The sequence below is a fragment of the Mesoplodon mirus genome, assembly GCF_964341445.2.
Source record: "Mesoplodon mirus genome assembly, chromosome: 1".
Taxonomy (NCBI): Eukaryota; Metazoa; Chordata; class Mammalia; order Artiodactyla; family Ziphiidae; genus Mesoplodon; species Mesoplodon mirus.
Genome location: NC_138976.1, coordinates 45,634,177 through 45,661,643, shown reverse-complemented (window position 1 = coordinate 45,661,643; position 27,467 = coordinate 45,634,177). Strand labels below are relative to the sequence as shown.

At 54.0% G+C, this 27,467-nt stretch overlaps 3 protein-coding genes across 6 annotated transcripts; all 3 read right to left on the bottom strand.

Annotated features, from left to right (window-relative positions):
• Positions 1-8,713: 8,713 nt before the first annotated feature.
• Positions 8,714-10,950, bottom strand: RPP25L (ribonuclease P/MRP subunit p25 like). Of its 3 annotated transcripts, none has more exons than XM_082614469.1 (2): positions 10,871-10,950; positions 8,714-10,065 (listed from the first exon to the last, which is right to left on the bottom strand). In XM_082614469.1, exon 2 carries the CDS (start codon positions 10,030-10,032, stop codon positions 9,541-9,543), a length of 492 nt encoding a protein of 163 aa, XP_082470595.1. In that variant the 5' UTR covers positions 10,033-10,065; positions 10,871-10,950; the 3' UTR covers positions 8,714-9,540. The 3 variants fall into 3 exon arrangements, with proteins under 3 accessions (XP_082470595.1, XP_082470596.1, XP_082470597.1); XM_082614470.1 differs by having other exon boundaries at positions 10,833-10,906; XM_082614471.1 differs by lacking the exon at positions 10,871-10,950 and adding an exon at positions 10,444-10,793.
• Positions 10,951-12,408: 1,458 nt separating this feature from the next.
• Positions 12,409-18,742, bottom strand: DCTN3 (dynactin subunit 3). The gene is made up of 7 exons (XM_082638455.1): positions 18,619-18,742; positions 17,307-17,391; positions 16,539-16,625; positions 14,613-14,696; positions 13,590-13,648; positions 12,926-12,985; positions 12,409-12,735 (listed from the first exon to the last, which is right to left on the bottom strand). The coding sequence occupies exons 1-7, from the start codon at positions 18,712-18,714 to the stop codon at positions 12,646-12,648; spliced, it is 561 nt and encodes a 186-aa protein (XP_082494581.1). The 5' UTR covers positions 18,715-18,742; the 3' UTR covers positions 12,409-12,645.
• A 604-nt stretch (positions 18,743-19,346) lies between these two features.
• Positions 19,347-26,995, bottom strand: ARID3C (AT-rich interaction domain 3C). Of its 2 annotated transcripts, XM_082618607.1 has the most exons (8): positions 26,930-26,995; positions 25,726-26,115; positions 23,823-23,895; positions 21,835-22,018; positions 21,386-21,687; positions 20,642-20,824; positions 20,320-20,409; positions 19,347-19,862 (listed from the first exon to the last, which is right to left on the bottom strand). In XM_082618607.1, exons 2-8 carry the CDS (start codon positions 26,041-26,043, stop codon positions 19,762-19,764), a joined length of 1,251 nt encoding a protein of 416 aa, XP_082474733.1. In that variant the 5' UTR covers positions 26,044-26,115; positions 26,930-26,995; the 3' UTR covers positions 19,347-19,761. The 2 variants fall into 2 exon arrangements, with proteins under 2 accessions (XP_082474733.1, XP_082474732.1); XM_082618606.1 differs by lacking the exons at positions 20,320-20,409; positions 26,930-26,995 and having other exon boundaries at positions 25,726-26,098.
• Positions 26,996-27,467: the final 472 nt, after the last annotated feature.

The window sequence follows — 27,467 nt, the reverse complement described above, 5'->3', positions numbered from 1 at the left end:
AAAGAAAGAAGGAGTCTTCAAGCCTGGGCCCCACCAGAGCCAGGTGTTGGCTGGGCTGGATGTGAAGCAGGAGCAGGGCAGGCTGCAACCCAGGGTGGCAGGGAGGAGGAAGGTCCAACAAGTTCTGTGGCCCGGGGTTCCCCTTCCATCTCTCTCCCTGCTCTGATGTCTCTCTCTGCCGCAGTCCTTATCTCTGACAACAAGGACAGGAAGCCGCCCGCATGTTTGCTGGCCTGATGGGAAGGCCCTCGCCCTGCACAGCTGCCTGATGATTCCAGGATCCCCAAATTCCCTGGGAGTGCTGCTGTGGAAATCTGTCTCCACCTGTCTCTAAGTCTGCCTCTCTCCTTGGCTCTTCAGAGGGACTGAAGGGATCAAATACTTACTCCACCACTTACTGGCTTTGTGGCCTCAGGCAAGTGACTTAATATCTTTGTGCCTCAATTACCCCAGGAGTGAAATGGGATCATAATCATGCCTAATGCCTAAGACTGTTGTGAAAATTCAGTTAAATGAGATAATCCAGTCAAGTGATAAGCACCAGCCTGGTGGGTACTAGAGCCCCTTCTGGCTTTGGCTTCTCCCCATCCCTCTCTCTGTGTCTCCTCAGAGACGTCTTTCTCTCCATCTAGCTAGCTACCTCATTCTCTGTCTCTCAACATTTCTCCTGACCCCTTGTCCTCTCCCTGTGTCCAGCTCTGCCTGCAGCCCCCCAGACAACCCTGTTTGACCCTGCTCCAAGCCAGGTTGGCACAACTGGCCCAGGTTGAGTGGGGTGGGGTGTCCGGGGAGGTTTTTAATTCACACATGGAATTCCTGGCAGTGGGATCACGCCTGGGCCTGAATGTGGGTGAATCACAGTTAGTGGGAAGAGTGATTGTGTCTGTGTCCTTGCTGGAGGGGCAGGATTGCTGGAGCCTCTTGGAGGAGGGGGGACTTGCCCTGACTGCTCTGGCCACCCCTGCATTTGGGCCTAAGCCAGATCCGCCATATCTAGAGCCTGCTTGGAGGGAAGGCAAGCTGCCAAGAGCCCAGGACCAAAAGGGGAAGCCCTCCACCTCTACATAGGGTGGTCTACCTGCCCTCAAAACACTCTAGCCCTCCCTCACCCCAAGTCCTGTTCTGAGCTTCCCATACCCCCTTCCAAACCCTGTATGGAGGCATGTCTCTGTCTCTCTTAACCTTGATCCATGACTCTTGCACCCCCAAACTGAAGCCACCAGGGATAGGAAACTGGGGGTTGAAGAGTCTAGGTTCCTCACTTGGACCAAAGAGCCCCTTCTTGGGGGGGCAGGGACACAAAAAGTCCAGGTGTCACTTCTATATCACTGTTTATCTGTGAAGGCAGAAGGCACCTGTGAAATAGGTATTCTATAAACATAAACCGAATGAAGGAGAGGCAAACAAAGGACCCCCACCAGGGAACGGGACGGCTGAGGCTGCAGCAGGCAGGAGCATTGATAGGCTGTGGAAAGGCTGCTGTTTGACTCTGTGGCTCAGCAAGGAGTCTTCTCTGGGGGCCAGGATTGATCTCAACTAGCCCCAGATGACCCCATACCTGGGGCCCCACTAGGCCCCTCAAGTCAGCCCTTGGGCAGAGGGCCAGATGGGTGAACCACTAAGACTTGTCTCTCAATTCGCTATTCCCAGCACATCATTGCCTCAAGGTGCCCACCAGCTTCAAGGAGAGAGAGCTGTGGCTACAGATCCAGAGAGGGAGAAACACAAGTAAGGGTCACACAGCAGGCAGAGGCTGGGAGTCCTGGTGTCCTGGCAGTCAGCCTGGGTCTGTCATGGGGATCCTGTGGCAACACTGTGACAGGGGCCAGACCAAAAACAGGATTTTATGTGGGGAGAGAGCCTAGGAATCCTTGAACATGTGGGCAGCTGGGCCAGGGGTGGAGTCTCCCATCAGGCAAGGGCAGATGTGCAGCTTCCTGTCCTTCCCATCAGATGGAAACAAGCATTGGGATAAGAGGTTCAGAGAGACAGAGCAAAAGAGAAGAGAGAGAGAACCTGGGAGAGAGACCAAGAAATAGACACAGAGTCAGACACAAACATAGAGATGCAGAGAAATAAAGATGTGAGTCAGAGACACAGAGAGAGGGAGATGCAGGAGGGAGAGTCAGAGACACAAAGACAGGGAGACGCAGAAGAAGGGAGAGCTATGGAATTAAAGACACAGAGACAAAGATAGGGAGAGGCATGGAGTCAGGCAGAAACAGTGTCTCAGAGTCATAGAGCAACTGTGACATGGAGTCAACAATATACAGACACAGACACTCAGAGACTAGGAGACAGAAAGGAAAAACAGGAGGGAGAAGTAGAGATGGAGAAGACAGAGAGACAGAAATATCGAGAGAGGCAGAGAGATGGAGAGAGAGCAAGGCAAAGGGAGACAGACTGAGACAGAGAATGAGATCAAAACAGCAGGAATGGGGAAAGCAGGCGACACAGGAGAGTCTCCTGGTCTCCAGTCTCTCCAGCCTGGTCTCCCTAGGGTTTGGACCCCCCACTTGCTATTCTTTGGTTTCCATAGCAACGGGGAGGGCAGCATCAAATTTGCATATACATTTACATCCTTTCTATCTGCATAATTCAACAGGTTTTCGTGCATATTCATGAGACTGTGAATGAAGGTGACTCTCTCAATCCCTGCTCAAAACCTGGCTGTGGCGCCCCCTGCTTGCAGTACACAGTCATGGCTCCAGGCCCAACCTCGCAGGCCCTGACCCATCCCTGCCAGACCCTGCTAACAACATCCCCCCTGCTCCCCAAACACCCCCCTGTACTTTCCTACCTCCAGACCTTTCCTCAGGTGATATCCCTCTGCTTTCTAGGGATGCCCTTCCCTCAGCATCAGTCCTGCCGACAGTACACATGCGTGCACTTGCACACACACTCACTCACATGTGCACACATGAACTCAGGTGGAGGGTGCACGGCAGTGAGTGACCAGTGCTCACCCTGGCTCCCTGGTGGAGGAGGCCCCTCAGTCACACTCCTATCTGGAGTCAAAGAAGAAGGTGCATGAAGGGATCACACTCAGAGGGGCTGGCGTGTATGCTGAGCTGACGGCTACAGATCTACCAACAGAGAGGGACCTAGGACATTGAGGCCTCCACATTGAAACTGACAGAGACCTGGTTCCAGCCAGAATAACCAGAGGAGCTAGGACAGAGCCCAAAGGAGTCTCAGGAACAGAAGGGCTGAGGTGGCTCAAATGGCGTGGGAGAGGCTGCCTAGGGCCAAGAACCCTTTCAAAGTGCCAAGCCTTGAAAGCTTTTGTGGGCTGGGAGGGGCTTCTCCAGGGCCTTCTCCAGCCATAATTTTGGCTTCACCATCTTCCCCTGGATCCCTGCAGCAGCCTCCTCACTGCTCTCCCTGCCCTGTGTCCCCAATCCACTTTCCACACTGTAGCAGCCAGAGCTCCCTCTGAAACATCAATCTGATATCCCACATCACTCCCTCCTTATCGCCTTCAGAGACCTCCATCACTCTCAAGAAAAAGTGCAAGCTCCTTGGCCAGGCACTCAGGCCTTTCCAGTCCAGCACCCCACCCTCCTCTGAGCCTCATTCCTCATACTCCCTGCTTTGAACTTCATGCTCCAGTGATCATCTCTAAGCTCTTCTCACCTCCGTGCCTTAGCTCATGCCTGCCCTTCACCCCAATGTCCTTTCCACTTTTCTTCCAGCTTTTTTTTTTTTTTTTTTTTTTGTCCGTGCCCGCATGCAGGATCTCAGTTCCGCCAACAGGGGATGGAAACGGCGCCCCCTGCGTTGGAAGCACGGAGTCTTAACTAATGGACCGAGTCTTAACTAATGGACCGCCAGGGAAGTCAAAGCTCTTATTCAAGATTCAACACAGGCATTACCTCCTTCTCTTTGAAGCTTTGCCTGTCCCTAAGGACTGGACGAGGGATTCTGAACTCCTGAAATCTAATGAACTTCCCTAATTTCTATACTTACCACACCAATAATGAAATCACCTATATATATGGCTTATAGCCCTCATGGGGCTGGAGCTTCCAAGCCCAGTGACTATATTTGTCACATTACGGGTGCTAATTAGCTATTTGTTGAATAACTGAGAGGTCACTAAGCCTATCGAAGGCCAAATTTCAAGCCACTACTACCCTGTGTCCCGACTCTGCACAGACCCTACAAAGGGAAGGGATGGGCCATTTCTTCGCAGATGCTGTCATCTTGTGGACAGACTCAGAAGTGCAGCCAGACATCACCTGGGAGTGGTGATGCCTTATAGCATCAGGCCTGATCCCTGAGTTTCAGGCAAATAGAGGGGAGTGAGGAGGTAGGCACTGAAGACGGAGTGCCACTGGCGTCCTCTGAACAATCTTGATGAGTTCTAAGCAGACAGAATGGCAAGAGCAAAGGCTCAGAGGCAGAAAAATCTCATGGCAAGTGGGAAGAGTGAGGAGTTAGTGTGGCCAGAGCCCAGAGTCCAAGGGGACCAAGCCAAAGATGGACTGTGGCATGTGACCAATAAAGGGGGTCCTTTAAGGCCATCCAATGAATGAATTTGGATCTCGTCTTCTAATCTGGGCACGGAAAGACTAAGGGAGCAAAAGAATGACAGATGTGGGTATGGCCCAGAGGCTTAGCCACACACTTGGAGACTCAATATTCATTCACTTATTAAATACTTATGAGGCACCTACTATGTGCCAAGCAACGTTCAACATCCATAGGTTATGTCACTGAACAAAACAAAGATTCCTGCCCATTTGGAATTTACATTCTCATCAGGAGGAGACAGACAATAAACAAAAACATTAAAGAAGTAAGTTATATTTGAAAGAAAGAAAGAAAAAAAGAGAAAGAAAGAAAAGAAAGAAAAAGAAAAAAAGAAAGAAAAAAGAAAGAAAGAAAGAAAAAGAAAGACAGACAGACAAGAAAAGAAAGCAAGCAGGGTAAGGGATATCAGAAGTACTTGACTGCAGTTTTAAATGGAGTGGTCAAAGTAGGCCTCGTTGAGGTGACATTTGAGCAAAGACTTAAAGGAGGGAGGGAGACAGCCATGCAGGTATCTGGAAGAAGGGCATTCTAAACAAAGGGAACAGCCACTGGCTTGGTTTGGACAGTTCAGAGGGGAGTGAAGCAGGGAGACCAGCAAGGAGGCTGTTTTAAGACAATGATGGGCACAAATCAGCAGAGGCTGTGGGAATGCAGAGAGACCTAGGAAGCAAAATTGTCAGGACTTGGTGCCTGTTTGCATATGGGAGGTATATAACTCCTCATCATATTGTTCTGAAGGCCCCATTTCAAGGGGACTCGCTGTACGTGCCACCTCCAAGGCAGGTAGTGAGAATGCTCAGCACATTCTATCCTGGCTGCTCCCCGCCTCCTCCACACACTGTCCTCCCCAGCCTCTTAATTCCTCAACCTCATCTTCAGTGACTTTCCCTCCAGGCCACCCAACTATCTACTCTCATGCCCACTAGTAAGTCCTGTCAGCTCCTAAAACTCTCAAATTCACTGACTCCATTTCATTCTTCAGCTACTGTTATGTGTTGAATTGCGTCCCTCCATAAAAATATATTGAAGTCCTAAGCCCTAGTACCTCAGAATGTAACCCTATCTGAAAATAGGATCTTTACAGAGGTAAGCAAGTTAAAATGAGGTCATTGGGATGGCCCCTAATCCAGTATGACCAGCATCCTTATAAAAAGGAGAAATTTGGACACAGAAACAGACACAAAGGGAAGACAGTGTGAAGATGGATGACTGGAGTAATGCATCCAAAAGCCAAGAAGGCCAAAGGCTGCTGGCAAACCAGAAGCTAGGAAGTCAAGGAAAGATTCCCCTGCAGGTTTCAGAGGGAAATGGCTCTGACACCTTGATTTTGGACTTCTAGTCTCCAAAACTGTGAGGCCGTACAGTTCTGTTGTTCTAAGCCACCAGTTGGTGGTACCTTGTTATGGGAGCCCTAGAAACTGGTACAGCTGATACCCTATCCCAGTTCTCTCATCGACTCCACCTCACCCCACCCCACCCATTTTCATGGGGTCTAGGCCACTGACCCCTGCCCCTCTCTATCTTCACTTCTTTCCTGACCCAGTTTGGATTCCTTGGGCCTTCACCACATACACTTTCTTGCTAGTCTCCTCACTATTCTTCCATCATTTCTGCCTGTCTTGACCTAGTCTCGAAGAATGCAACAGTGCTTCCTCTGAGTCTTCACTTGTCCTGTGGGTGCTGCTGGAGCGCACACACCCTGACTGATATTCCAAGTTCATGGTCATCAGCCTCAACTGGGCTTTTAGCCCTGACTGGTCATCCTCCTGTACCTCCCTAGGTATCTTTCCCAATTGCAACACCAGCCTCCTTGCTCTACTCTCAGCAGCAGAGCTGGACTCTTGCTTCAAGAGATTAAAAGCCTTCTGAACTCTGAATTCTCTTATGTCCCACCTTTACCTCTTCACCCATCTGCATGCATAGCCATCCTCAACTCCTTCCCTCCTGTTCCAGGGAGTCTGCTCTCCTCTTCCCTTTGTGATGGCCATACCTCCATGCTCCAAGGCCCACTCCCTTTCATCTCCCCCAGGAGCCTCACTCTGGCTTAGCCACAGTCTCCTGCACCTTTAATCCCTTTCCCTATTGGCTTCGCCCATCAGCCTACAAACAGGTCTTTGCTAATTCATTAAACAAATAAGTAAAAGTCTCTCTGTATCCCACAGTCACCTCTCCCCTCCCATCACAATAGTTTCTTGAAAAAGCTATCTGCACTTCCTTACCTTTTGTGCCCTTACCTTTTCTAAGAGATTATGGAGGAAGAAGCCATACTACAGTGAATTAAGGAGAAAGTGGAAAGTAAAGAAACTGAATCGGCAATTATACGTTAACTCTTATGCTCCCTCCCTCCTAAGCTTGGTCAGGCTTTCTGACTCTAAAGGCCTCACCTCTCTCTGGCTCCCTCCCTGCAATTCCTCCTGTAGGCCCCAACTAGGCCCTGTAGAGGTCAAGCAGAGAAAAGGCCCCAGAACCTAGCCATCTCTCCCTCAGCCTGTGTCCTATCTCCTGATTCTCTGAACTGCAGATCCTGTTCTTCCCAAGGGATTTTGACCCCAGCTCAGTTTCCCTCCACACTACCCCTGCCATCACCCTGGAGACCCCAGGTGGTGCCTTAATGATGAGCTGCCCAATTGAGAGCCCATCCTAGGACTCCCAGAGCTTGTGATGCCACCTTACTGAATCATTCTCTCAACACAGGTCACTATGCTTATTCCATTGATCATTCCACCTGGCCACAGCAGGCTAGGTCAGGATGGGATGCTGAGCCAAAGATCAATAGCCTGCAAGAAGCCAATGATACTCAGAGAGTTGTTGATGGTAGAAGACACTCAAGTGGAGACGCTCAGCAAAAAGGCACTATGCAGAAGCTGGGTGGGAAGAAAAACCCTGAATTAGCCACAAAGAGAGTGGGGAGAAGTCACACAGTTGCTGGCAGCAAGACACCGAAGTCATGACCACAGCCTCAAAGAGTGTTAGATGCTTCATGATCCTCTGCAGTTGAGAGGCCCAGCTGGGCAGCTGCTGAGAGGGTTTCCTGTCTCTCCTAATATCCCCTGAATCTCCATCACCCACCCCTCCACTCTGGGCAACTTACCTCAGAAAGCAAAAGATGCAGTGTTCAAAGTTTTGACCACACCCTGTGGTCCCCTCAGCCCTGCTCTAAGCCCCTATTGGCCCTATCCCCTCAGCCTATCACTTCAACACTCAAACTGCTGTGCCCACCCTGCCACATGGGCCCAGAAGAGCCCGAACTTTGTGCTTTCCTGGTGACTGGACACCCAGGCTACTGGACACAATGGAGAAGACCTTAAAATCCAGTGGGAGACCCAATTCACTCAACTCTTCGCTGAGTCTACTACTGCCCACAATCCTGTTCTGGTTCCTGTACCCCACTGGCTACCACTGCAATCTTCACCATTCTCCTCAGGCCCCTGACCTGACCATGGTGAACCTGAGAGTCTATGGCCAAGATGAGACAGAAAAGGAACAGCAAGGGGTAAAAAGGAAAGGATGAGACAGGAAGGGAAAATGTGGGACTGAGGTTATGTTTTTAAGGAAAAAGGCATATTTGTAAGCTGAGTCATTAATAATGAGAGCAATTAACATTTACAGTCATCCCTCAGTATCCTGAGGGAATTGGTTCCAGGAGCCCCCATGGATTTTTTTTTTTTAACCAAAATGTTTAAGTTCCTTATATGAAATGATGTAGTACAGTCAGCCCTCTGTATCCACGAGTTCTGCATCAACAGATATGGAGGGCTGAGTGTATACAGGCCCAGGTGGTATCTAAGAATCATATGTATATTCCTACATTTAATCCTCATAACAAGCCTATGAGGTAAGCACTATATCTTGTTTCATGGATGAGAACACTAAGGCACAGAGCAGTAACTTGCCCAAGGTCACATAGCAGTAACTTGTTAGTAAGTGGCAGAACCAGGATTCAAATCCAGGCAGCCTGGTGCCCAAGACCACGATTTTAACCACTATACGATAATACAGGCATACTTCAGAGATATTTTGGGTTCAGTTCCAGACCACCTCAATAAAATGAAGATCTCAATAAAGCGAGTCACATGAATTTTTTGGTTTCCCAGTGCTTACAAAAGTTATGTTTACACTACACTGTAGTCTATTAAGAGTGCGATAGCATTATGTCTAAAAAAACAATGTACATACCTCAATTTAGAAATATTTTATTGCTAGAAAATGCGAACCATCATCTGAGCCTTCAGTGCGTTACAGTAGTAACATCAAAGATCATTGATCATAGGTCACTATAACCAATATAATAATAATGAAAAATTCTGAAATATTGTGAGAATTACTGAAATGTGACAGAGATACGAAATGAGCAAACACTGCTGGAAAAATGGCACTGACAGACTTGTTCAATGCAGGCCTGCCACAAACATTCACTTTGTAAAATATGCAGCATCTGCAATGTGCAATAAAATGAGGTATATGCTGCAGATGGAGAAAAATGTCTGACCTGGCAGAGTCCTTAAACCAGCCCAAAACAGGAAGCAGACAGCCACCCAGGGGTCTAGACCCAGTCAGGTTACTGCTTGAGGCTTCTTATCGACTCTAGATCCTGCCAGCACCAACCTGAGCTTACCCTTCCTGTCTCTAGCCTGTGAGCTCCTGGGGGTCAAGGGCAGGGACTCCCACTCCCTTAATCCCACCTCCACACAGCAGGCCAAGCAGAGGCTCATCAGACGAATGGGCAGAACCTTTATTTCCTAACACACTCCTTGGACCTCTGTCAGAAGGTAGATCAGAGGCACTGTAGGTAGAAGGCAATCCAGAACCCGGCAGAGACTCCACACCTGTCACTCTTCATAGCAGTCCCTTTCCACAAGCCAGAGGGAAGTGGAAGCAGGACAGGGAGGCCCACTTCTGTAGACTCAAGTCTTGTTGGGGGTGTTGAGCAGTTACAGAGGCTTCTCAAAGAAGGCCCAGCCATCCTAGACATTCAGGCCTGGCGAACAGCTTGCCAGCAGGTCTTCAAAACCGGGTGTCTCGAGCCCTTCTTCGGGGTCGGGGGCCAGAGCTGGAGGTAGGTGTGGGGCCCAAGCCAGGGGGTGCCCCTGGGGGCTGGTAGCCACACTCATTGGGGTCCAGTGGATCTCGGCTGAGCAGTACCCATACCGCAGGCACATGGCGGCGTACCGTGAGGGGATCTAGGCCTGCGTCGGGTGAGGTTGGCACCCAGCTGTCCTCGGTCTGCAGGAAGCGCAGCTTGGTAAGCTGGTGCAGGCCTGGTACCCGCCGCTTGACAATCTCAGCACAGCTGACAGCCTTGCCTGCAGCCCGGCCAGAACCTGAGAACACCACATGCCGAGCACTGCCGCCCTCCAACCGCCCCAGCGCCAGGCCCAGCAGGTTGCGGATTTTGCTGCCATCTCGGACCCGCATCTCCAGGGTATCAGGCGGTAGCTGGGGCATCGGGGAAGGTGCTGGGAGTTCCACAGAGCCAGCCTTCCGGTAGTGCTCCATCCGGCTGCTGTCGTGTCTGAATCTTGCTGCCCACTGCAGGGAAGTGTCAGAGGGATGCTAGGCAGGGTGCCCTGGGCCAACCCCCACCCCCCACCCCGGCTCTCTAGGACGTGGGCCCACTCCTCATCCCAGATTTCCCAGAAACAGGACCATATGCCCTCATCCCCAGGACAGGGGGCCACGCCTGCCTCACCCTGGGAGGGGCCTGTACCCCATTCCTCTGGACAGGGCCATAACCCTCTCCCGACCCCGGAGTCCCTGAGACAGGACCAAATTCCCCAAACGCTGGCCAAGCCCCCTCATCCCAAGCTCCCTAGCACTGGGAATGAACTTCCCTCATCTGGGGCTCCTGGGGACAGGGCCCGGGCCCTCACCCAAGACTCCCTGAGAACAAGGCTGAGTGCTCCTCACCCTGGGCTCTCCAAGCGGTGACAGGGACAAGGCCCCTCACTTCGTGCCCCCAGAGGACAGGGCCAAGCCCCTACGCCACAAGCTCGCCGACACAGAGCCAAGAGCCCTCATCCAAAAGCTCCTCAAAAACAGAAGTGACCCCTCACCCACTCCGGGACCCTTAGGACAGGGCCGAGCACCCCTCACCCGGAGATTCCCAGGGTCGATCCCCCCAACCCAGGTCACTCAGACACTCGGGAACAGGGGCTTGACGCCGAGGGCTGCTAGAGCTAACCCTGGCATCCAGTTCGCCGGCGGCCGGGCTCGGCGGTCCCCACCGCCACGGGCCGCCCTCAGTGCCCGGCAGGCCGCAGCGGCCCAGCAGCCGACCTCGCCTCTCCTCCCCGTACCTCCAGGAGCCCCCACCCCACTGGGCTCCTGCTCTCACCACCGCGGCCGAACACTCCTCAAGCTCGATCCGAAGCCAAGATGGCGCCACCCGGGAGCGCGCCGAGGCCGCGAGGCCGCGCACGCCGGACGGGGCGGGGCCTGAGGGGCGGGGACCCCGGCGCCTCCGCCCGCAAACCGAGAGGTGGGGGGACGCCGGAGAGTGAGCTGGGCCAGGAGGCGGAGCACTTGGGCTGTCTCAGCTGTTCAGCCCCGGGCAAGGAGCACTCCTATTGGGGCGGAGAGAGCCCTGCGGAGGAGAGGAGCGGCCGTCAGAGGAGTCCCGCGTCCTAAGGATGCGGAGGATTTGGACCTTAGAAGATGACAGGGCGGGCGTTACCCGTTGAGCACACCGAAGCAGCAAAGGCGGAGCAGCGGCTTTCACTTTGGACAAGAGCAAGAGGTGCCGTTTGAAGTGGCCGCTGCTGCGGGGGCGAGAGCCTTGGCCAGCGAGTTCTGAGCTTGGACCTCACCCCGTGGGCACTGGCGAACCACGGGGGGGTTTTCATCAGGCGCAAGTCAAACCAGTTCGTGTGCACAGCGCACTGTGGCTGCAGCACGGGCGGGGGCGGGCCGCAACCGCTGGTGACTCCTGCCCGCAAAGTCCCGGGTCCGCGGAGATTTGTACGTTGCTCCGCGTATAATAAGCGCTCAAATATTTGTTATAAATCATTTGTTGAAAGAATGAACCAGAGAAACGGCAGTGGGAATGGGGAAAAGTAGATTAAGTTGGAAGACACCAGGAGGTAGATTTGACGACTGTTCGGACGAAGAAGGAGGGAGGAGTCTAGGATGTCTCCCAGTTTCAGACGTGCTGTATTTGAGATGCCAATGAGACCGTGTTGGTGGGCTGGTGGGCAGGCCAGATGGAAAGGGGCCTGGAGCCACAGTAGTCCCTGAGACCACAAGGGGGCAGCAAACACTTGGTGGAGTGAGGGACCATCAGTTTCTCTGCTCTTTAACATGCTCTCCTTTCCAACCGTACCACCGCCCCCCACGGCCCACCCCCCAAAAGCCCCCTGCATCCAAACCTCTTTTAGTCTCCCCTTCTCGGCTAATAGAACCAAGTAGGCTCCCAAGAGAGAAACTTAAAGGCTCCCCTCTGCATTTGCACATGCTGCTCCCTTGGCTCTCAAAACCCTGCATGTCACCCTCCAGGGCTGCTTCCCACATTCCTTTTTCTTCTGTGCCCCCAAAGAACCCTGGTGCCACCTGTCCCTCCCCTTTTCCTTGACTGTCTCCTCAGCTAGCCTGTACAGGGCAGGAATCAGGTGGACCCTACCTGTGTCCTCCCCACCTGGTATGGCATCTGACATTTAGAGTGTACTTGGTAAATGTGGAATAAATGGATACATAAACGAATGTTCCACTCACATCAAGCAAATGAGAGCATTCGTCCTGAGAGCTCTACCTCTCCCGGAAAGCCAGACTAGGACGAGTATAGCTCTCAGTCCAACTAGTAGGAAGGCCAACAACTCTGGCCTATCAACCTCATCCCCACCACCATACCCACACAACACCGGGAAGCTAACACACACCTCCAGTAATCTGTACAGTTTATTGTCTTTGGAACAGGACACTGATGAGGGGAGGGGGTGCAAATAGCAAATCTCAAGTAGCCAGACCTCTGACCCCAGAGCCCCACCTGAGTGCAGACAGGTAGGCTGTGAATCCAATAAATACAGAGCTGCCTCTGCTCTGTCCTGTTACAAGGGCAGGTTGGCACAGGGCGTGGAGCCTGGCTGCCCGGGCCCACCCTAGGATGGGAAGCAGCCATCACTCCTCTGCTGGCTTCACTTGCTTGGCAGCCTCTAACTGGCAAAGTAGCTCATCCCACTGCACGAACTGCTTGGAGAGAAGCATTGTCTGGTCGCAGGTCAAGGTGAGAACAGACATCTGAGCGAGGGAGTGGAGAGGTTTGCATCTGCCTAAAGTGTCGGGCAGCGGGGGGATAGGCAGGCTGGTTGGGATGGGATGAGAGACAGAGCTAGAAATGGATAAAAGGACAGGGCTCCGGACAGCACTCCTCAGGGGCCTGGCTGAGCAGAAAGGATACAGTCTTGTTGTATTCCTCCAGGAGAGCCTTGGACTCCTCAGTGATCTCCACACACTGGTCCTGTGGAGCCAAGGTGTGGCAGAGAAAGTTGGACAAAGCCCCCGCTTCCCACTGCCCACCTCATCAGGGACCCTCGCTCCCCATAGAGCCTAGAAAAGGTAACGTTTAACCCCAGTGCCAAAAGGAGAAAATTTCTAAAGAGGCACTTTCAGGCTCCAGTATGGGTAGCCTAACTGCAGTCCTAAGGCTGATAGAAGGGGGGGGTGAACCACACATTCAAGCAAATATTCCTGCTAGCATATGCCTCCCTCCCTGTCCCCTATTTCTGAACCCTCTTTGACCTTTACACTAGGGCCTGGGAATAGTGAAAAAGCAGCTCTTCCACCATAGTTAAGGACACATCATCCCCAGGAATTCATGGGTACCTCCCAACATCAATCTTCTGATACCTCAGGTAGCCCTACTCTGGGAGGCAGGAGACCTGGATGTGACCGTAGGCAAATCCCTTCCCTTCTGGAAGGCAGATGGAAGACAAAGGATAAACCCTAAATTCCCCCTGAAGCTGACATCAGGGAAGCCTGAGGCTGCTTCTCCAGGAGGCAGGGGTGGGGACTAGGAGCCTCACCACCTCTACTTTCCCTTCCAGTCCTCTCCCCTCCCATACCTGCTGCTGGATGTGGATCTGGGCCAAGCGCTGCAGGCGGGCGGCATGCTCAGGAACGGCTGTAAAACACAACGCACACTGCCTAGTGATGCTTGTGCCTTCCCCCGGGACTGCTCAATAGTCTATTAGGTCTTCGGTAGGATTAGAGTATTGAGTGGAGAAGCTAAACAAACGCCAGCTTCATCGACCACTGCTTCTGGAGGTGGTGGTGGGACTCCCTGCCCACCCCAGTCTTACTCTAGGACCCAAAGGGGAGGGGAAGATGCAGGCCCCTAGAAGAAGACAAAACCCTGGGGTTCCCAGAGTTGCCCAAACACCCACCCCAGGGCTGTGAGCAGGGCCAAGTAGAGGAAGCTTTGATTATCATGGGATCTGTTCCTTTGCTCTCAGCCCAGCGGGACCAGGTCTGCCGGGCCTATAGGGAACAGGGAGCCTGCAGGTGGGCTGAGGATGAATGCCAGGTCCCTAAGCTGGCCACCTGGAATCCAACACCCAGAGCCTCAGCCACCATGCTGGGCCTACAGCTTACGGGTGTCAGATGCTCAGCAGGAAGCTGATCAGGGGTAGGGAGGGGGAGCTGGGAAAAATACCTCTAGAGACAGACAAGATGGCTATCTGGATTCAATTAAAGTCACGGTCTGCTTGTCAAAACCCAGGCCTAGGGACTGCACTAGGCAGTGCGGCAGGAAGAATTCACACCCATTGACACACCTGGCAGGGACTCTTACAGTAAAATCTGGGCCCTGCAGCACCCTGAAGGACAGCTGCTGAGGGGTGGGGTAGAAGACAGAAGGAATCCCAGAGTTGGAGGCCGCTGGCCTTACATGAGTGTCCTTAGTGCCAAACTGCCTGACATTCTGAAGCTGAGCTCTCTGCCCTGGAAATTTTAATCCCAGTGCAGGTGTCCGGTACCCCCAGGGTGAGATAAAGACAAGGAGCAGAGCTGGCCTGAGCCCAGGGAAGTCCTGCCCATCCACCCACCTCCCCAAGTAGAGTAGTGGAGCTGCAGCCCCAGAGAGGTACCTTTGATATGACTGCTGTCCAGCATGGGCACCAAAGCCTCCACCTGCTCCAGAAGCGCAACCTGGGAGAGGATAAACTGCTCCTCTGAGGCACAAACAGACAAGGCAGTGGCAGTGAGGCGAGCCTGGGCACGGCCACTCCCGTGCGAGGGGCCGATGAGATGGCTGAGCTTGGGGCAGCTAGTCTGCCCACAGCCCCCTTCTCTATGTGCACATTCCCCCAATCTGGCTCCACCTCTCTTGGATGCCTCTGGTCTGACCTATCTTGAGCCCAAGGAGCCTCTAAGTTCCTCCAAATCCTACCTTTCTCCAAGTTTTAACTCTGAGGCCCCTTCCTCTAGCCTCCTATCAACAAACTCAGAGCCCCTCCTAGGCCACAGGAAACAAAGTACTTCAGACTTGGGTCCCCACATGCAAGGGCTCCTGGGAAGGTCTGAAAGAGGAGGCGTGGAAAACTACCAGGCAGGTTCTGCTCAGTGGATCTGAGAGGCACAGACAATTACAAGTTCCTGGAGAGCTGGGACAGTAACAGGACAGTCCAGTGAGGAAAGCAGGACTGGGATGACCCTGTGTACATTGGGTTTCAGTGGCTGCAGAGTGGGAAGGGCATTCAGGAAGAGAGGACTGTTATGTCAAGCATTTGGAGGAAAGAATGCTTGTCAACTAGTAGAGGAAATAGAATTCATTTGGCTGCACTGGAGCAAGGAGAGCACAGGAAACAGCGAGATGGGAGGGTAGATCTGGCAGTCAATAGAAGGCTTGGAATGGCATGCTAAGGAATTAGGAATTTATCCTAATAGGGAGAGAGACACACACACACTGAGGTTCCAAAGTAAACAAAGTGGCATGTTGGAAATGTGTTTTGGGAAGATGATACTGAACCACATGCAAGAAGGGGAAGACTAGGGTCAAGAAGAGCACTTAGGAGACTGCAACTATTCATGTACAAGGGGACGAACACTGAGGCAGTGGCGACAGGGAGGCATGGAGAGGCTGGACTTAAGAATCAGTGCAGGAGGGACCTCCCTGGTAGCGCAGTGGTTAGGATCTGCTTGCCAATTCAGGGGACACGGGTTCGAGCCCTGGTCTGGGAGACCATGCCGCAGAGCAACTAAGCCCGTGCGCCACAACTACTGAGCCCGCATGCCACAACTACTGTAGCCCGTGCGCCTAGAGCCAATGCTCCGCAACAAGAGAAGCCACCGCAACTAGAGAAAGTGCACGCGCAGCAATGAAAACCCAACGCAGCCAAAAATAAATAAATAAATTTAAAAAATAATAATCGGAGCAGGAGAAGACCTCCTGAACTTGGTGTCTAAGCCACAGCAGTGGCTCAGGTATTTTCTGGTTCATCATTGTATACCTCACACCTATGATAGTCTGGATCACAGTAGATGATCACTTTTGAATGCATGAACAAACACAGGTGCTTGGCAAACCATACCTCGTGGAGTGGCTAACTAACTGATAAGCAGACATTGCTAAGACAAGAGTTCCTGCCTAGAATTCTGAAATTCCAGCCCCTTCTCGCATGAAGAAAGATGTTGAAACTCATGCCTATAACCTCACCTCTCCCAAATGCAATGCTCTCTGCCCCTACCCTTTCCTAGAAGCTCCTATGTCTACTGAGCAGAAGTAAGGAAGGTTCCAAAGGAAAATCCTAGAGGCAAGCCATAGATAGAACACCGGAGTAGCTTCCACTGTGGCTGGCACCATGGTCTGCAGCTGGCTCTGAAGTATACTGTACCCAGTGCCTACTTGAGGACCACAGGACCACCTCCAGCCTCAGTCCAGAACCAGGCCAGGTTCCAGAAAGCAGCCTCCAGGGCTGTATCCAGGAGAGGGCCAGCAGGGAAGCTATCTCTGTGCCCGACATCCCCCACAATCCACATCCCCAGATGCATATGCACATACTGTCCAGCACTACCTGCTAAGATGAACTGCAGCTTAGAGGCATCAGGTATGGCAATGCGGTCAATGTACTCAGGATCCAGGTATTTGATCAGGTCTTCAACTAGAAAAGTAGCAAGATGGAAAATGGAATAAGGTTGGGGAGTGGGGTTCTGTCTTGTGAAGGATATGAGGGGAGGTGTCAGCCTTGGGGAGACCCTTGAGTGAGGAGCTGACACCCTCAGTGTCCACCAGGCCTCCACCAGGTCCCCTATCCCCACTTCCCTGTCTCTACCGTCTGATCACCTGCTGGCCAGCCTCAAACTTTAAAACCCTGGGGCCCTCAGCCTTCCCACTGATCTATCCTCAAGGCTGGAAGGCATCTTGCCCCTCAGTGCCACCAAGACATGCCAGAGCTTTATCTGATTTCTAGTTCCTGAACAGGTTGCTAGCTCTGACGTAATCAAAAAGGGCTGGTTGAGCCACGGCTGGGGCTCTCAGTGCCTGATTTCTTTCCTGCCTCTGAACCTTGCCTGTGGAAATTCCATACCCCTCGTCCCTCCTTCCCCAAGGGGACCTTTCAGGCAGAGCTCTTATCCCATAACTTAGGACATTGCCATGGGCTTGGGGTTTAACCACAAAGTAGAAAGCACACCCCAATTCACCATTTCATCAGGGCAATGTCTTCACCTGCTATCCCCAAAGGGCAACTCCAGTGACCTACTAGGCTGAAGAGCCTGGGCAGGGAACCAGGAAGCAGAGGCTTGGGAAGGAGAGCAGGTAGACACCTCATGGAAGCACTTACTCTTTTTGTACAGAATCTTCACCCTCTCCCTCTTGCTGGCGATGTTCCCCAAAGCCACCTGCACCTTGACCAGGCCATCGGCCACCTATGGGAGGAGTGGAAGTTAATTCCAAGATTTACCACTTGGCTCAAGTCTTGGAAGAGATCAAGAACCCTCATTCCCTCAGGATCCCAAACCTCCTTGTCCCAGCTATCGTCCCCTTCTCCAGTATTAAAAGAGATTCAACCCTACCTTCCCGGAATCCTCAGTGTGAAGGGGGAGATAATCATGCACTCCTTGGGGAGTTTCAAGTGCGACTGGGGAGGTAATGAACTACTTTAGAGTTTACGGGGCACTAGCGTATACTATCTATCCCCTGATTCCCTCCTCTTGGCTGAACCTACCTAGGCTTTAAGGGTAGAGGATGAGGAATTCCAATATTAAAGGGCTGAATAGAGGGAGAGGCTACGCAAGTGAATGATCTCACACAGGTTTTAGGTTAGAGGGTAAGGAATGACAATATTCAAGGGTCAAATATATGGGGAGGCAAATAAGACTGCATAGAAGCAGCCCGAGAGGTAGGAGGAAAATCAGGAGGATTTGCGTCATAGATGTGAAAGGGAGAGAATGTTCTGAGAAGTCAGTTCTCACATGGGACACAATCTGCTAGTGATAACTAATTCCACAAGAAGTGTACAAACAGACATCATTACCTCTGAGGCACTCAACTCCAGGGTGTGCCTGACACTCCACCTTCAGTGAAAGGTCTTTCCAGAGTTAAAAAGGGGATGGAAGGGAAACTGAGCTGCACAGTTGTCAAAATTCAGTCACTGGTGGGAAGGAGTGCCAGTCCATATCTGAACACTCAGTACCCAATCCCTTCCCCTCCTAATCCTGGCCCTCCCACAGCACACATCTAACCCCCTGGAGCCTTCTTTATCCACCTCCGGTCTGCCTCTTTTGGGGTCCTATGGACCTCTCTTTACACAATTCACTTAGCAATTACGCAGGGCTCCACAACGGCCCTTCCGGGCTTCAGCTCTTACTGAAACTCTGATTAGTCAGCTTCTCGAGTGTGTCAGGTCTCCCCAACTACCCCGCGAGGGCAAAGGCGGAGTCTCCACAGTGAGCCCACCTCAGACCCACAGTGCCCTCCGTGGGAATGGACCCCGAGGGCCCGATATGCTCCGGGAGGGCTCGAACCGTTGTTATTTCAAAGGCCGGGCTGCGGGCAACGGGACTCTGGAGCGGTAGCATCCACCTCGAGGACCAGGCCAGTAGACGGCTTTTGCTTTGCCCCAGAGAGGGACCACTGGACCCCAGATAACTCACCTTCCGCGAGCCGCGAGACCCACCCGGCCCGTACACCCAGCGCTCCAGCTCCTCCACACGGGCCTGTAGCCGCTGCAAATCCGTCACAGCCGCCATAGCTCCCGCCGCCCCGCCTCTGCCAGAAACAGCCAGAGGGCGGGACGTCCGTCCAAATACAGAAGGCGGGCCAATCCGAGTGGACGGGCGCCCCTGCATACAGGAAGTGATGCCACGATTCGGCCCTTCGCTGCCGGAAGCGGCAGGCAGGGCCGACGAAAGTTGTCAAAAGCTGCCTTGTAACCTAGGCGACGGCTACCCATCAGGCCCTACCGTAATTTCCAGCCCCTGCTCGTCAAGACAACCCTCGCCTTTATTCCAGGGTACCAAATTCCAGGGTACCAAAGAGGTTTCCCTACCCCATCTTCCGAGGGTGCACATATAAATATACCCATTATTCTAAGATTGGTCCATTCCCACAGAATAGTAGGAAGCCCCGTGAGATACCATAATCTTTTGGAGTCTTCTAAGGTTCAAGCGATTAAGTGTCGTGCCAAGGACACTCAACATTATAGTGGCAGAATCGGGATTTGAACTCAGGCAGTCTGATTAATGAGACTGAGCTCTCCTACTCATGGCCTTTGCTATTCTGTCTTCTCTGAGAACCCCTGGCCCAACACAGCCTGTGCATACCACATAATTAATTCCTCCCCGACCCACAGGCCCAAACAAGAAGGAGAGGAGGCACTGGAGAGGGAGGGATCGCAGCTTTATTATCCAGATGTGACCTGAGGGACATCTTCACAACACCCCAACTCAACCCTTCACCTGGCTCCTGAAGAGAAGCAGGTCTGACTCAAAGAGGTGGAGTCCTAGAGATGATATTGGCACAAGGGAGCACATGAGGAGATGATGGGGGTTACCGGGGGAAGAACACTTTGGTAGATGCTGCTGGAGTTGGCCAGGGAGGAGGTGCCCTCCTTTTGAAATGAGGTAGATGTAACATCAGAAGAAATCTCTTTGGCTTCAAGTCCACATGGCATGGTTGAGGCGGGGAGTGGCCATCTTCCAGGTCCTAGAATGGGCACCTTGGAAGAATGGGTTGGAGGGGTGTCTCCTCCCCCCCTCAGAAATGGGGTTGGGACTCTCAATTTCACGTGTGAGCTCTCAGGGTGAGGCACTGGATGGGGGCCCCATCAGGGGTGGGGGTGCAGGGTTGGCTGGGCCCTGGGAAGCTGGCACGGGCTGGCGACGGGCAAAGAGGATGCCTGGCAAAGGGGTGAGGAGATGGTAGAGGGCAAACACAAGCAGAAAAAGGTGAGGCAAAGAAACAGAAGAGGGAAACAAAAGTCAGTGTCCTGATTGCTAGAACACCACACACAGAGCCCTGCTGCAACCAATGAGGACAAGCCCCTTGAGTCAGTTAGAGACTCCTGTGCCAATACAGATACCCTCCAACAAGTAAACAAGAAATATTTACACTGATACATAGGCCCATGACAAGACATCCCATGGTATTCATGCCAGAGAGGTCATGCCTTGGATCCCATGCCATGTAGACACCCCCTTTAATCCATGCCAGTGTAGCAATCCCCTGAACCCCATGTTACCCATGCAAGTTTGGATATCTCTGAACCTCATGCTAGTAGAAAAAGTCTAAAATCCCCATGCCAGTGTAGATACCCCTGACCTCATGCCAGTATAGACAGCCTGCAGTACCCATACCAGTGTAGACCACCCCGTTGATCTCTAGGGCCATGTTGATACTGCTGATACCACTGCCTGCCAGATTGAGAGGCCCATCCAACTGCTCTTCTGTCCAGGAGCGGGCAGGGGAGTCACATTTTGGGGAATCAGACTTCAGACTTACAAGCTCCCCCCTCCATCCCTATAGACAGCCCCCATTCCAATTCAGCCCCACACCTGTAATCACAGAGTTGTCTACTGAGGGATCTATCTGCCCCACCTCCAATGCCTATGGGGTGATGGGTCTGTCCTCCCTCATTGCACAGGCCCTAAGCCCTCTCAGCAACAAGCCCCTCCTCACCCCTCAGGGGAACCTTGCCACGGGGCAGGAAACTGGGGGGTGCGCCGTGTCGAGGTGGGTCCATGGGCCCCATCAGCACAGCCCTCTTCTCTGGGGGCTCCTCTGGTGCCACCTTCTCACGCGCAGGTCCAAAGGCTAGGCCCACAGGCAGTGCCAGTCGAGGGGTTGGAATTCCGCTCTCCTCTGAAAAAACAGGTCATTTAGCTCCCGTGACCCAACCAACCCTGTCTCTGCATCTGGTTCTCCCCACAGGCCTGGGACCAAGGGAGGTCATCCAAGCTCAAGCACCAAGTTCAATCTCCCCTCCCATCCAGTCTCCGAATAGAGGCTCTGAAGCTGGAGAGCCCCAAAAGGCCAATATATCTGACTAAGTTTGTCCCAGACAATTTGGGGGATCTCCTTGCTTTCGGTTGTTAAATAAGCCAGGAAAAACAGGAGGCATAAACCACATGCAAATAGGAGCCCCGGTGTTGAATGAAGCTGCTCTGGATAAAGGACCTTCTCCTGAGCTTCAGGCCCACACCGCAGTAACCCATATCCCAGAGCTCCCAAGCCTTCATTGACCCCAAACATCAGGACCCCTAAACCTGAGCATGCACCAAACCTCAGTGCCCCGCCAGTCCTTACTGTCCCCATACTTCGATGCTCCCAGACCTCAGAGCTTCCACATTTTAATATTCCCTATACCTCAGCCTCCCCCTAAGTCTCAGAGACCCTCAAAGTTCAGCCGCTCTCCCCTCACACCTTTCTTAATGGGGCTCGGGCTCAGCTGCGCGCAGGCGTGCGCCGGCAGGCCGGAGGCGGAGCCCTGAGCAGTGCGGGGGCCGGGCGTGGGCGCGGGCGTGGGCGCAGAAGGGACGGGCCCGGGACCCGAGGCGGGGCCGAGAGTGCCCCGAGGGGACTGCCCCGCCAAGCCGAAGAGTGGGGCGTTGGTGTAAGCTTGACGACGGCCTTCCCGCCGGTTGCTGTCGATGGCGGCCTGGAGCTCCCCCGGGGAGCTGAGCGCCCGCGTCTCGCACTCGTACGGGTACAGATATTTCATGTACCTACGGGCGGACGGGGTGGGGTGGGAGGCTGGGCCCAGCTGATCAGGCCCCACCCCCGGACACGACCCCCCGGGGCCCTCCGCTCCCCGTGCCCCACCCCCGCTCCCGCGCCTTGCTCCCACCGCTCGCGCGCGCGCCTGGCCTCACTGGGTGCGTAGAGTGAAGGCGGCCGACGTGATGGTGGTGGGCAAGCTGAGGCCGCGCGTGACCTCCCGCCACACCTTGCGGTTGATGACTTCCACCAGACCGCCCTTGGCCGTCACCAGGCGAAACAGCGCGTACAGGTCCAGCACCTGCTTTGCCATGATGGGCACACGGTTCACTGGCGTCCCTGGTCGGGGGGTTGGCAGAGAGTCAGGACACTAAGACTGAGACCCTGTCTGCGGGCATCCTCAGGGACTCGAGGAGTCGAATGCCTGGACCTGCCTGGGTGAGCCCCAGGTACAGGGCGGGACCGTCAAGAAAGGAGGGGAACAGGGAGGGATGGGGAGGTGGGATTGCAGGCAGAGCCCACAGAGCCCCCAAGGCCTCCACTGTAGCAGGAAGGATGGGAGGCTAGACCAGGGGTTGGCAAACTTCTACTGTAAAGGGCCAGATAGATGGTAAACGTTTTAGGCTTTGCAGGCCAAACAGTCTCTGTCAGAACTAATCCACTCTGCAACTGCAGCCTGAAAGCAGCTATAGAGGATATTTAAAGGAGTGAACGCGGCTCTGTTCCAATAAAACTTTATTTACAGACTCTGAAATTCGCATTTCACACGTCCAGAAATGTTATTCGTCTTTTAATTTTTTCCACTATTTAAAAATGTGAAAACATTCTTTTCTCATGGGCTGTTAGATTTGGCCCGCAGGCTTTAGTTTGCCGACCTCTGACGTAGACCATAGGAAGGACTTCCTGACTGTGCTGAAGAGCCAGACTCCCCTAAGCAGCGGCCCCGCGTGGCTGCCAGAGGCGGGAGGATGGTGGATGGGAGAAGAAGCAACCCCCGCCTCGGCTCGCCGACTCCGCAGTCCCCGCCGCCCCCGCCGTCCAGTCCTGACAAAGGGGCCTGTCTGCGCTGAGCGATGGGCCCCAGTTAATTCCTTACCGATCCTGTCCCCTTCCGCTGCCGCCTTTGGACCCGAACAATTAGCTGCGGCCTGATTAATGGGGGGAAATTATCGGCCCCGCGGGATCGCCTCCCCCCGCACAGGGAGCAGAGGAAGGCAGGGACCTGAGGGAGGCAGAGCTGGGAGGAAGGGGGCGCTAGGATATGCTGAGACCACCCCCCCACCCCCCCAGTGGAGGGGAGACCAGGAGGAAGGGGCAGGGAGGGGACGTTGGGACCAGAATGCCCGGGCCTTCCTGGGGAGCCAAAGGATCTGGAGCCCCACGGAGGGTTCCTGGTTAGGAAGGGACCCGAAAGGGGTGCTGGGCCTGGGGTGGGGGCCTGAGGGACTTTGGCCAGCAGCTGCACTAAGGGAGGGGGGCAGTGCAGCCAGTTAATTAGCAGCTTATCAGGCCGCACTCGTGGAGTGAGTTAATTAGCTTTGTAGAGAGAGATAATGAGTCAATCTTCGGACCCATGAATCTGGGGAGAAGCCTAAGTGATGGACTGCCGCCCAGCCTGATCCCCTCCTGGACCCTTCTTGCATTCACTTCTGGCTCTGAGATTCCTGGAAAGAAATTCCTTCTCCTCCACAGCCCCTGCCTACCCCTTGAGAAGTCCTCCCTTCAGTCTAATTCCAGTCCTTCCTGATGCAGAACACCTTGGGTGTTTCCTGCCTGAAGCAAGGGGAAACTGAGGAGAGACAAGGCTGGAGGAAGCAGCAGGGAAGAGGACCAAGGCATTCCCATCCCAGTCCCCCAATTCTGGGAACGCCCCCCACCCCAGGCCAGCCTCCTACCAGTTCCCCCTCCCACCCTCCCAATTGATCCCACACTCATTAACCTGCCAGTGGGCTGGCCACTAATTAATCCCTGGGTGGAGAAGGGGGGCAGGGTTAGAGGTTAAAGACACTATTGAGGGCCCAAAGGATACATGCTGCCAAGCCCAGGCCTCTGCAAAGAGGACCCAAAATGAGGACTAAACCCTGGAGTTTCCCTTCCTCAAACCTGGTAAGTGGGGGTCCTTCCCTTACATCAACCCACTCACCCCTCTTCTGCATGAAGCTAAACAGGTCATCCAGAAATTCTTTCCTCTTGGGGTCTGCATCGAGCTCGTACAGCTGGGGAAACACTGAGGTCATTTTCCAGCTCTGCTACCCAGCCCCCCCCACCCCGGGACCCTTTGGACTCCAACCCCCGGATTAAGGGTCCCCAGCTGATGGGGTAAGTAAGTTCTGAAATGTAGACTTCCTGAGAGAGCACTGGGTTCTCTCCCCTGGGGGCAGGTGTGGGCACTTTTTTTCCTGATACACACAGAGACCGCTCTACTGGCCAGTGGTGCCCTGGGCAGCTCAAACCACACATCTGGGGAGTAGGGGAAGAGAGAAAGCTACGGAGGCTTAGGCTGCCTTCCAGAGCCCCTGGGAGGAAGTCAGGCTGGCGCTGTGTTCCACATTGAGGAAACCGACAGATATATCTGAGCCACTCATTCACCCATTCATACCTGCAAGGGCTTCTTGCTGTTCACATGTTTGTGTGCCAGGGGTGGGGATGAGGGGCAGAGATGCCTCTAACCCATCCCTCAGGCAGGGTGGATGCTCAGAAAAGCTCCTGGATGGAAACCTTGGGCCCCTCAGCCCACATATCTTCCAGGAACAGCTTCCTGCACTACAGAAGCTGCCACAGAGGCAATGGCCCTGAACCACCCAGGATGTGTAAGGTCAGGACTTGAAAGGTCCAGGGGTTATCCCACCTATTCTCAGTCACCTGGAGCTCTCCTTCCAGTATCAGCTCTCAAATACCCCCCCAGGAGGGACAATCCCTAAAGTAAAAGAGTCTTTTACCCAGAGTGACAGTCCCTGCGTAACACCCATAGGTAACACTCCACCCGCCAATAAGAACTCAGAGCAAAAAAAACACCCATGAGTAACAAACCCCAAAGATGCACCTTTAGATCTACACTCCCACAAGAACTGAGCACTACATCTTAGATGGATACCCACAAAAAACACACACAGTCTCCAAGTAATAATCCCCAGAATTACACCCAGGAGAAACAGTCGCTAGAGTCACACCTCCAGAGTAACAGAGCCCCAAGTAACACTATCAGTTTTACTAACACCACAGAGTCTAAGCACAGATTAACACTTCTGGAAAATACCCAAAACCAACACCCTACGAGTAACACCACCAGAATAGCACACCTAGAATCTCAGCCCTGCATAACATCTTCTTAATGACAGCCTAGAGTAGTGCCTTCGAACAACATCCAGATGGGTTCCGCAGGGATGAAGAACCTCAAATTAAGGCCCTGTGAGTAAGGTCTTGTCATTCCCAGCTGCACAGGAGCCCTTTAGTCACACTGCGGCTGTAGCGGCCATCACAGGCTGGGAACTGTCACCCATAGAACTCAGGCCGGGGAGAGGACATGGGTGGGGAGAATGTGACAAGGAAGAGATGAGGTGGGTATCAGCTTGCCAAAGGAGCGGCAACCTCCATTCCACTTCCAAGACAGAAGTAGACAGCCCAGGATACCCCCACTGGTCACTGGAATATGACCTTGTGACTTGATGTGTGAGAAGGTATGGTAGTGCTGGCACTGGGATCCCCAGATCCCCCTCCCTCAGAATTCTTGAAGGCTCCTGCACCCCTCCCACTTTCCCTTCCAGCTTCACCAAGAGCCTCCAGTCTGTCAGCCTCCATGTTTCTGGGCGTCTCCTGCACCTCACGGTGCGTGCCTACGCACTTCTTTCCATGTCTCAGCATGTCTGTCTCTCCCTCCCAGTCCCTGTCTAGCCTTCAGTCTTCCCACTGTCTCTCTCCAGGTCTCTATGTCTCTGTCTTTCCATCCTGCAGAGCGCAGTAGGAGGAGGGGGGGGCTACTGATCACCTTGCTCTGCTTTTACCCAGAGAGTGGGAAGGGGGAGGGCCTGACATTGAGAGGGTCCTACCTGCTTGAACTGCTCCTCATAGGTCCACTCATGGGGATGAGGTCCAGGGGGCTGGCTGGAAGGTGAGCTGGTGCCCCGGGTCCCTGGGTGGCTCTCCTCGTCTGCCTCCTCTTCTGCACCAGCTTCCTCTCCTTCCTCATTCTCTTGGGCATCCTCCTCTTCCTCAGCTCCAACCTCCCCCAAGCCCCCGTCAGGGGCCTGCAGGGTCCGGGATCCAGGAAAGGAAGGCTGTGGCGGTGGTGGTGGTGGGCGTGGAGGGGCCAAAGGCCCCACCCCCTGGGCCAGTCGGGCTGCCTGCTGTCTCTGCAGGGCCTCCATTACAGCTTCCAGGCGCAGTCCCCCCACTGGTGGGCCGGCTGGCACCAGGCGCGGCCCTGAGGAAAGGGCTGCCTGTGGGAGAGAGAACTGTGCGTGTTGCACCCGCTCCCCCAAAGCCCCCAACACAAGGGGAGGTGGTTATGGATTCAGGGAAGTGCAGGGGGGCCATAAGGAAAAAGAAAGACAGCTTTCTCAGAGGTGGACAGAGAGGTAAAAAGAGCAGGAGAGACAGAGACCAGACCCAAAGAGACAGAAACAGACATCGACCGAGGACAGGTAGAGACTGAGCAGATCAAAGAGGGTGACAGGGACCAAGAAACAGAGAGAGATGGAGGAGAGAGAGATCCAACAGAGAGGGAGAGAGACAATGACAGGGAGATATGGGGATAGAAATGAGAGATGGCGAGAGACAAGAGACTGAGAGGGACCAAGGTGGAGGGTGACAGAAATATCAGACAGAGACAAGAATGGAGAGACAGAGACGGGGAGAGACGATATTGATAAAGATATCCGGTAGAGAGACCAGGAAGGTAAGAGAGATAGAGGAGCAAGAGAAATATCAAAGACCTGAGTGACAAGCAGTCCAGGGAGACTGACAGACAGAGGCAGAGGGAGACAAATACTGAGGCCTGGGCTGAGAGAGAACAGGCAAAGATCGACGCAGCAGGAGACAGACAGAAGAAAGAGATTAGAAATAGAGACAGGACGAGACAGTAAATAGAGAGGGACAGAGACAGGAAAAACAGACGGAGAGACGGGGCAGAGACGCAGAGAACTAGAACCGAGGAGGAGCGGGAACAGAGGATGCCGGGGGTAGAGCCCGGGACGGCGACGGCGACAGCGGCGTCTCCACGCCCGCTCTCTGGCTCCCCGCGGCCACACTTACCAGCCTGGCGCGGCCCGCTGCCCCCGGCGTCTCCACGGCGCTCCCTCCGCTCAGCCCGCCTGTCGGGCGGCCCCTGTCTTAGCTCGGTTCCCTGTGCGGGGCCCCTGCCGTGCGCTCCAGCAGCCGTGCGCTCCTGCAGCCGTGCGCTCCTGCAGCCGCGCGCTCCTCCGGCCGCGGGGCGCTCACTCGCTGCTCTGCCGGCTGCGGCCGCGGGGGGCGGGACCCGCGAGGGGCAGGGCGGGCGGGGGCGCAGGGGGAGAGGCCCCGGTGGGCTCTGCCGCTTCCAGCCCCGCAACAGGTGTCTCCCACCCTCCATACAGCCAGATTCAGGGGATGGGGAGAGGGCGCTGGAGTGCTGCTGGGAATCGTGCAAAGGAGAGTGAGGAGTCCACCACCACCGAACTCCAAACCAGGGCCCCTCCCAGCCTCACAAGTCCGGGGGCGGGGGTTCCCCACACCCGTACTCAGTGCCCGGCATCCACATACATTCGTGTTCACACACCAACACACCCTGTCACAAGTTCAAGGTACAGAGCCG

Bases quoted from the DNA above. Each gene is read 5' to 3' on its own strand.
- RPP25L (XM_082614469.1), bottom strand. From the start codon at position 10,032: ATGGAGCACTACCGGAAGGCTGGCTCTGTGGAACTCCCAGCACCTTCC.
- DCTN3 (XM_082638455.1), bottom strand. From the start codon at position 18,714: ATGGCGGCTGTGACGGATTTGCAGCGGCTACAGGCCCGTGTGGAGGAG. The intron at 16,626-17,306 runs GTAAGTGCTTCC...CTACTTTTCTAG, and splicing joins GAAGATTCTGTACAAAAAGA to TTGAAGACCTGATCAAATAC. The intron at 12,986-13,589 runs GTATGGGAGGGG...TTGGCTCCACAG, and splicing joins AGATCCACATCCAGCAGCAG to GACCAGTGTGTGGAGATCAC.
- ARID3C (XM_082618607.1), bottom strand. From the start codon at position 26,043: ATGGAGGCCCTGCAGAGACAGCAGGCAGCCCGACTGGCCCAGGGGGTG. The intron at 20,825-21,385 runs GTGTGAGGGGAG...CTGTTTTTTCAG, and splicing joins CCCGAGCCCCATTAAGAAAG to AGGAGAGCGGAATTCCAACC. The intron at 19,863-20,319 runs GTATGGGTACTG...CCCCTTTGCCAG, and splicing joins CAACGGGGTGGTCTACACTG to GCATCCTCTTTGCCCGTCGC.